At 40.2% G+C, this 9,615-nt stretch overlaps 1 protein-coding gene across 3 annotated transcripts; it reads right to left on the minus strand.

The window, feature by feature from the left end:
• Window positions 1-733: 733 nt before the first annotated feature.
• On the minus strand, window positions 734-9,317 carry LOC135586155 (uncharacterized). Of its 3 annotated transcripts, none has more exons than XM_065122027.1 (5): window positions 8,806-9,317; window positions 2,551-2,726; window positions 2,182-2,448; window positions 2,006-2,074; window positions 734-1,909 (listed from the first exon to the last, which is right to left on the minus strand). In XM_065122027.1, the coding sequence occupies exons 2-5, from the start codon at window positions 2,671-2,673 to the stop codon at window positions 1,592-1,594; spliced, it is 777 nt and encodes a 258-aa protein (XP_064978099.1). In that variant the 5' UTR covers window positions 2,674-2,726; window positions 8,806-9,317; the 3' UTR covers window positions 734-1,591. The 3 variants fall into 3 exon arrangements, with proteins under 3 accessions (XP_064978099.1, XP_064978098.1, XP_064978101.1); XM_065122026.1 differs by lacking the exon at window positions 8,806-9,317 and adding an exon at window positions 3,220-4,003; XM_065122029.1 differs by lacking the exons at window positions 2,006-2,074; window positions 8,806-9,317 and adding an exon at window positions 3,220-4,003 and having other exon boundaries at window positions 735-1,909.
• Between the last annotated feature and the right edge of the window lie 298 nt (window positions 9,318-9,615).

Raw genomic sequence — 9,615 nt, forward strand, 5'->3', positions numbered from 1 at the left:
AGTTGATCAAGTAATTCAATGATCAATTTCCACAAACCACAAGGAGACTTCATTTTACTCATTTGTCGAGAATTAATTTCAAGAACAAATAATATAACATACTATGTTATGTGCCAGAGGGCTTAACACACAACTGTCCAATTGTAATACCAATATGTAATATGTTTAGACAGGAGTTTTGTAAGAACAATTTAACTTATCAGGGCACACAAATATTGCTTTGAATCCAATTGTCCAGTCTCTTTTGGTCCTACCACTCCAAACTTCTCTAATAAGAACACCAGTCCAACAATAATTTTAGATGTATGATCCAATCCGAGTTCATGGTCATCCAAAAAAGAGAGTTGATTCCCAAGTAGATCAAGAATCCACTCAGACATGATATGATACCAACATAGACATTAAGCATTTCCATAACCAAAGTGTTGGAAAATATTCACTGGTGGAGAAAATAATGGCAAACACATTAAACCTGGCATAGAAAATCAAGCATGGGATGTGCAGAACTGCAGATGTGCCAATTTACTTGAATCTAAATATGCCATGTATGTATTATTTACATATATAATGCAAGCTTAAGTGCCTGGTATCAATGCATCATCAGAATCTGCAACAATTTTCAGTGATCTTCTAAACAGTAAGGGTGCCGAAAAGGTAATTATTTTTCTTCAAGATCAGAGGACCAAAGGGACTAACATAATCTAATTCCTGATATAACCATCTTTTTCTCTATGATATAACACTTGAATCATATTGGGACAAGTAATCAGAGATCCCTATAAGACTCTCTACCACAGAGTACATTATGATATCTCTTATCTGATATTTTATCACTGAAATGAACAAATAATTTAATCATACATTACAGGCCTGATTCAAATGCAAACTCAATTATGCTAGTTTAATACTTAGGGACTCCCCACTGTCCATGGTGCTCTTTTGGTGTGCCACAAACCGTAAGTCCTCTCCTCGAAAGATTGATATCAGCCAATGAAATTTTGCTTGACACATAGCAACTTCAGAATCTACTACTGTTTTCAGGAACTTTCTTGGAACAAGCATATGGAATGGTATTGGTCATCCTGAAAATGAACAACTCAGAGCAAAGCACCTCTCTTGACAAGGTGAATGGAAGAAATATTAATATAAACAAGAACAATGTATTTTGTCATACACTTGAACATAAATTCATTAAAGAAAGTAAGAATGGTCCTTAATGCTCATGGTCTTGTATCGAAAGGATCTAAGTAGAGAAGGTAAGAGATAAGCAGTGGATGTAGTTAATCAAATGCACACAAACAGAACAATCTCACCTCTCCTTGCGCTTTTCCAAGGAATCGTGATAGTGATGCCTTATGAGCTTGAGGTATAGCTGCACATATAAATCACCAATCTATTTATTTACCTGGGCTATTTAACCTGATAAAAAAGTTATCAAAAATTTAGTAGACACAGAAACAAAGACTGTATATGAGATACGATTAAAATCCTCATTATTCTGGAGAAACAAAGTTTGCCAATTCATCAAACCTTAGAGCTAATGACCTCTTGGCATGTCAATTGCTACAATTTCTAATCCTAAAACTGAAGTTTATTTTTTGGAAATTTCTTGCCAGCTTGTAGGAACCATGGAACCAACAGCTTTAGTCCCCATTGTGTCATCATAGGTGCTATCACCACTACTTGAGCTAGCCACTGTATATGACATAACTGATGTCGAGCATGAGGGATATGAGCAGGGTGATACCACATGATTCCTGTTAGAGCTCAAAGTTATTTTCATAGTTAAACCATCTGATTCTACTACTTCAGTTGGGACTGAGGCTGCAGCTAGTAAGGGTGCTTCAGATCTCGAATTCATAGCATTCGAAGTCACTGTAGATCCCTTAGTCGCCAATAACATAATTACCTGAGCATGAAAAGAAAAGTAATCAACAAAATTGCTTCACAACCATGGTATTCACATCAAAATTGGAATACCATATCCAATGGAATGTCGTCATACACATTTATGCAGTTCCCACAGAAAATAGTTAGCTGAGCAGTCATATTGGCGGTAGTGTTGGCCATATTGCTGGATAAACGAATACATCATGCCATATTGTCAACAAAATGGAATGTATAGTGTCTGAAGAAAAGAGTTGAAGGCTTTCTCCTGAAACTTATCAGAAAATATCTTACCTTGGATTTAAAGCTCCAAGCACAGGGCCACCAACAGGGGGTGCTAATGGTGGTGCCACATCCAAAAGGCTGCTGCTTGACGGAGGTGACTGCTATATTAGGGCCATTTAGAGCACCCACAGTCTTGAACGAAGGACTGCTCATGTTGACAGGACTAGAGTGATTTAACTTGTGCTGTGAAGAATCAACAAAACCAGTGTTCTGAGGCTGATATGCATGGAATGGATATTGGTTCATCCTTCGCCATATGTCGAAACTGAAGCATTTCTACGAGATCAAGACACAGCAACATGCCAGTTTGGTGAGCAAAATGACCAGTGTGATGATTGATTACGTCTAAAACCAGTTGGAAAATCGATGCACACGTACCTGATTGGCCTCAAAGGCATCAATGGCTGATACAGGTTGGAATCTCGAAGATGAGTGTTCATCAGAGACATAGTTTCTTGACTTCTCCTCTTGTGCATCCTTGTAGAACATGGATGGCTGCATGGTAGACTTCTTGTTCAAGAACGGCCATTGCACTGTTGAAGCTCCTTACAAAGCTGAGAGTTAGAAACAAATGCACAAGCAGATTTGGAATTAGATCAGAAGCATCTACCATTAATTTGACTATTGATTATTCTCAAAAGCTATACAAATCGACTGACCACTGACATATATCACAATAAAAACCACCTCAAAAATTTACAATACGATGGGTCTGATGGACTCTGATGGGGATATGGACAGGAATAACCTTTGTATAGGAACAAATACTAGAAGACTAAAATACGCAGCGGAATAAAATGGAAACATAATCAAACAGAACACCAAGATATACGTGGAAAACCCCTTCAATGTGAAGGGTAAAAACCACGGGGCAAACTAGAGATAATTCACTATGAGAATAATGAATATACAAATCTCAATCTCTTGCCCAAAACCCAAGCAACAACCACAAGAGAATAACTGGGATACAAGGATCACGTTACTGCCCACAATATCTAAAACCTCCCAAGTAATCACAGCAAGAGCCTACTGTAAATTTGATCTAACCTGAGATGAGAACACTGCTAGATGATTGTGAACAGTCTCTCTGCGTTGTCCTTGTCTTCTTCCCTTTCTTTCTCTTCCTTTTCTGCCTTGTTCTCCTTCTTCTCTTTGGAATCTCGTGGCTCCTAAGATCTGCCTCGTTGTTGCCTTTTTATAGCTTTAATCTGCCTCTAAAACGCAGCCACCACACCCCCCTAATCTTAATTAGGGTTAGGTTAAGAGGGGGTGTGAGCTGTGGGCTGATAAAGCCCACATGGGCTGAATATGGGCCATCAGCCCAACAACCTCCCCCTTCAGCCCATAAGGGAGGCTGTCCCATGACTCCTCAATGTGAAGCCATACCGACCAACTGTCGGCATATCTCCTGTCTTTCTTTTGTTAAGGTCTTCGTCAACATGTCTGCTCCGTTGTCATCTGTATGAATTTTCTGAAGCTGCAACTGCTTCTCTTCAAATACATTTCGAATCCAGTGGTATCTGACATCTATATGCTTTGACTTGGAATGAAACATTGGGTTCTTACACAAATGGATGGAACTCTGGCTGTCACAATGCACCACATAATTTTTCTGTTTCAGCCCCAATTCTTGTAAGAATTCTTTCATCCATAACATTTCTTTGCATACCTCTGTAGCAGCAATATATTCTGCTTCTGTGGTGGAGAGAGCAATACACCTTTGTAACCTGGATTGCCATGACACAGCTCCCCCTGCAAAAGTAAGTACATAACCTGAAGTAGACTTCCTCGTATCTATATCTCTTGCCATATCTGCATCTGTGTAACCTGTTAACGCAGGTGGTCCACCTCCAAAGCTTAAACAAACCTTAGAGCTCCCTCTGAGATATCTAAAAATCCACTTCACTGCTGCCCAGTGCTCTTTGCCTGGATTTGCAAGAAATCTGCTAGTAACACCCACTGCATATGCGATGTCCGGCCTCGTACATACCATTGCATACATTAAACTTCCAACTGCTGAAGCATAAGGAACCTTTTGCATTTTCTCCTTCTCCTCATCACTTGACGGACTCTGTTCTGAGCACAACTTGAAGTGACCTGTAAGAGGAGAACCAACTGGCTTAGCATTACTCATACTAAATCTTTCCAATACCTTCTCGATGTATTTCTCCTGTGACAACCAAATCTTCTTGTTTTTCCTGTCACGAGAAATCTGTATGCCTAGTATTTGCTTTGCTGGCCCCATGTCCTTCATTGCAAAAGACTCACTCAGTTCCTTCTTCAACCTGTCAATTTTAGACATATCTTTTCCAAGAATAAGCATGTCATCAACATAAAGTAAGAGAATAATAAAATTCTCACCAAACCATTTGATGTACACACAATGATCTGAAGCCGTTCTTTTGTATCCATTTTCTGTTATAAATGAATCAAACTTTCTGTACCACTGTCTTGGAGCTTGCTTTAGCCCATACAAGCTCTTCTTCAACTTGCAGACAAAATTATCTTTACCTTTGACTTTGAAGCCTTCTGGTTGTTCCATATAAATTTCCTCCTCCAAATCACCATGAAGGAAAGCTGTCTTCACATCTAACTGCTCAACCTCCAAGTCCTGGCTAGCAGCAATACCAAGAGCAACACGAATAGAAGACATTTTAACAACAGGAGAAAATATCTCTTCAAAGTCAATACCTTTCTTTTGACCAAAGCCTTTCACAACCAATCTAGCTTTGTACTTTGGTTGAGAACAATATTCTTGAGTCTTCAACCTAAAAACCCACTTGTTCTTCAAGGCCTTCATTCCATTTGGTAGCAGCACCAAATCATAAGTGTGGTTCTTCTGAAGAGCATCCATCTCTTCCTGCATAGCAACTAACCACTTCTCTTTCTGCTCACTCTCAACTGCTTCCTGGTAACTCTCTGGTTCACCTGCATCAGTAAGCATCACATACTCATCTGTAGAGTATCTTCTGGAAGGTTGACGTTGTCTAGAAGATCTTCTCAATTGAGGTTCTGCGGGAACTTGCTCTCCTACTTCTTCTTGCTCAACATGTCCTGCAGGTAAATCAATATCAGGCTCTACACTATTTTCCTGCACATCTCCCCCATCACCCTGATATACTGGAGGAATAACTGGGTCACAATCTGCTAATCCTTCTACAGAAGTCTTGGCTGGTGCCTTCTTCTTCAAATCCTCAAAGGTTTGATCCTCAAAGAAGACCACATCTCTACTCCTGAACACCTTCTGCTTTTCTGGATCCCAAAGCCTGTAACCAAACTGATCATGTGAGTAACCAAGAAAAATACATTCTTTAGACTTACCATCTAGCTTGGACCTCTCATTATCTGGAACATGTGCAAATGCACGACAACCAAACACTCTCAAATGCCTGTAGGAAACATCTTTCCCTGACCATACATGCTCTGCAACATCACCATCTAGGGCTGTACATGGTGATAAGTTGATCACATCAACTGCAGTCCTCAAAGCCTCATCCCAAAACCTTTTGGGTAGCTTGGCCTGTGAAAGCATACATCTGATCTTTTCCATGATGGTGCGGTTCATCCTCTCTGCAATTGCATTATGCTGAGGTGTACCAGGAACTGTCATCTCATGTTGGATCCCATGCGACCTGCAATAGTCATTAAACAATCTCATATACTCACCACCATTATCTGATCTTATGCATTTCAATTTCCTTTCTGTCTCCCTTTCAACCCTGGCATGAAACTCTTTGAAGACATTAATAACCTGATCTTTGGTCTTCAAAGCATAAGCCCAAACTTTCCTGGAAAAATCATCTATAAAAGTGACAAAATAAAGTGCACCACTTATACCAAGAACATCAACAGATCCACCAGGAGTTTTTGTCCTCAAAGGACCACATACATTTGTATAAACACGGTCTAAGGCATGCATTTTTCTAGACAAAGCAGCACTAGCAAATGAAACTCTATGTTGTTTACCAGCCAAACAATCAATACAAGGGTTCAGATGTATACCTCTGAGATCTGGTAATACCTCTCTCTTGGAAAGAGCTTGCAGCCCCTTCTCGCTCATGTGTCCCAATCGCCTATGCCACAACTCCATACTGAAGTCTTTCTCTGTAGCATTTAACTGCTCACCATAAGCTTTAGCCTGCAACCTGTACAAAGTATGACATTTCTTTCCATTAGCTATAACAAGAGAACCCTTATTGAGCTTCCATTGCCCTCTGTGAAATCTGCTTTCATACCCTTCATCATCTAGTCTTCCAACTGAAATTAAATTTAGCCTCAAGTCAACCACATGCCTCACATCCTTAAGTACCAACTTACAGCCAAGGTTGGTCTTTAAATGGATATCACCCATGCCAATGATGTCTGCTGTGCCATAGTTGCCCATCTTGACAACACCAAAGTTTCCAGACCTGTATGTAGCAAAAAACTCCCTCCGTGGTGTAGCATGATAAGAAGCACCTGTGTCAATCACCCACTCAAGATCCTGACACACACAAGAAAAAATATCATCAGAAGGAGACAAAATCAAATAATCACCACCCTGCACTGTAGCTGTAGTATTATCCTTTGACTCTGTAGACTCCACTTCTTTTCCCTTTTTCTTGTTCTTCTTAGGTTGCTTACATTGGTTCTTGTAATGTCCTTTCTCACCACAGTTATAGCAAACAATATCTTTTCTTGATCTTGACTTGCTCCTACCCATACGTGAACTGCTTCTAGACTTTGACCTTCCTCTGTTCTCTGAGATAAGTGCCTGTGAATCATTCTGAGATGTTGCCGAACTCTTTCTTCTCAACTCCTCATTCAACAAACTGCTTGTTACTTGACTCATAGTGACAATACCATCTGGCGCAGAATTACTAAGGGAAACCACCAGTGTCTCCCAACTTTCTGGTAATGAACTGAGAAGTAACAATGCCTGCAACTCATCATCAAGAGACATTCTCATAGAGGATAACTGGTTAGTAATACTCTGCATTTCATTCAAATGCTCAGCAATAGAAGCACCCTCTCTATATTTTAGGTTCACAAGTTTTCTGATCAAAAAAGCTTTGTTGCCAGCTGTTTTTCTTTCATAGAGACTTTCCAATTTTTTCCAAAGAGAATATGCAGAAATTTCAGTAGAAACATGGTGAAATACACTATCATCAAGCCACTGTCTAATAAATCCAATTGTTTTTCGATCTAACCTCTTCCACTCATCATCTATCATAGTTGTAGGTTTTGCACTATCCCCTTGCAAAGGTCTATACAAATCTTTGCAATACAAGAGATCTTCCATTCTTGGTTTCCATATCATCTAATTATTTCCATTCAAACTAATCATGCGAGAAATATTACTGGCCTCCATATTCAAATACAAAAATTAAATCACCAAAATCCCGCTCTGATACCAGTTGATGGGGATATGGACAGGAATAACCTTTGTATAGGAACAAATACTAGAAGACCAAAATACGCAGCGGAATAAAATGGAAACACAATCAAACAGAACACCAAGATATACGTGGAAAACCCCTTCAATGTGAAGGGTAAAAACCACGGGGCAAACTAGAGATAATTCACTATGAGAATAATGAATATACAAATCTCAATCTCTTGCCCAAAACCCAAGCAACAACCACAAGAGAATAACTGGGATACAAGGATCACGTTACTGCCCACAATATCTAAAACCTCCCAAGTAATCACAGCAAGAGCCTACTGTAGATTTGATCTAACCTGAGATGAGAACACTGCTAGATGATTGTGAACAGTCTCTCTGCGTTGTCCTTGTCTTCTTCCCTTTCTTTCTCTTCCTTTTCTGCCTTATTCTCCTTCTTCCCTTTGGAATCTCGTGGCTCCTAAGATCTGCCTCGTTGTTGCCTTTTTATAGCTTTAATCTGCCTCTAAAACGCAGCCACCACACCCCCCTAATCTTAATTAGGGTTAGATTAAGAGGGGGTATGAGTTGTGGGCTGATAAAACCCACATGGGCTAAATATGAGCCATCAGCCCAACAGACTCGAATTCCAAGTGCCCCCGTTTTCCTTTCCAATACAGAAACATGAAACGCATATCTCAACCAACAGTCGAGCAAAAGTAACTAGAGCAGCAAGAAGTTAAAGACAAGAATCTTTCAAAGATAGCATCCATTACAAATTTGAGCCTCTGGCTTCCAACATTTTACTGAAAAACTCAGCTGTTAGAGCACCAAAAACACAAAAATCATATCTTTTTCCAAAGAAACGAACTAAACCCATCAAGAGAGTAAGTTACTCAGCATTAGAAACCAGAATTAATGCCGTTGCTGAAGCCAATCAAATCTCCTACCGTTTCAATCTTTAGAAAAAAGAAGGAATAAAACGCCACACCACCATAAAAGCGTCGTATTTTCCGTACTCGGTCTTCGTACCAGTTGCCAGATCCACAGCTCACAAGATTTGCTTCAAGAAAATATAAGACCAACCTTTTATCTCATATATTCCAATAATTTTAGCAACCTAAGTCGATCAAATCATTCAAAATCACACCTTTAGCCGAGAGTCGAAAATCAAACCTCAAATAGTAAGGAAAAACGATTTGTTTAATTATAGAAAATAAATTACAATTAAAATTAAAGAAAAGTTCGATGGATTGAAAGCTTGAGCAAACCTGATCCCTGAATCTTGGCGGCTCCCACCGGTGTCCTCGTCCGACGTCTGCGGGTCCAAATCCCTCTCGTGAGTTCCCAAGAAATCCGTCTCCATCACGCGATCTGATTCGTACGATGCCTATACTTTCTTCTCTCCTTGCACCCAGAGCTTCTCCTCCTCCGTCAGGAACCACCGAAGCCCTCAACAAAAGCCCTCCTCCTTGCACACACTGGAATAAATCGGCTCCCTTCCGGTGGTTGATACAGGGAGGAAAGGGACGAGGCTGGAGAGACGTCGGACGACGGGGGGCACTGGCTGGCGTCGGTTCCGGCGCACGTGCGCGAGCGGGGAGATTCCCCGCGCGCGATTAACCGGCCCTGACGCTACCTCGTTCCGCTCTTCGTGACGATGACTCGGCGGTGTCCATAGGTGCACCGAATCGTACACGCCGCGTGACTTCATCCGCGTCATCTTTTTCTTGCGACGTATTTTGATCGGTTGACAAAAACACGACTCGAGCCATCCGCACCCAATCACGAAGTCAGATACGAGATTCGGTTGATCGATTTCTCCCTCAGTTGCTACATGAGCACAGTAGGATTGAGTTCAATCAGGTCTAATCAATGAGCCTTCTGTGAATCTAAAGTACTGATCAGTGACTAAATAAGTTATATAACCCTAAAATGATCAATTTTTTGTTCCTTTTTTATCCACTTGTAATAGTCATGGATCATTTGAATACTGTTGATGTTAAAAACTGTGTTAATAATATAATTTTTAAGCATAATTATATTAATTAAAATTTTAAGATGATGTGAGAGTAAAAGAT

Source organism: Musa acuminata, chromosome BXJ2-8, assembly GCF_036884655.1.
Source record: "Musa acuminata AAA Group cultivar baxijiao chromosome BXJ2-8, Cavendish_Baxijiao_AAA, whole genome shotgun sequence".
Classification (NCBI taxonomy): Eukaryota; Viridiplantae; Streptophyta; class Magnoliopsida; order Zingiberales; family Musaceae; genus Musa; species Musa acuminata.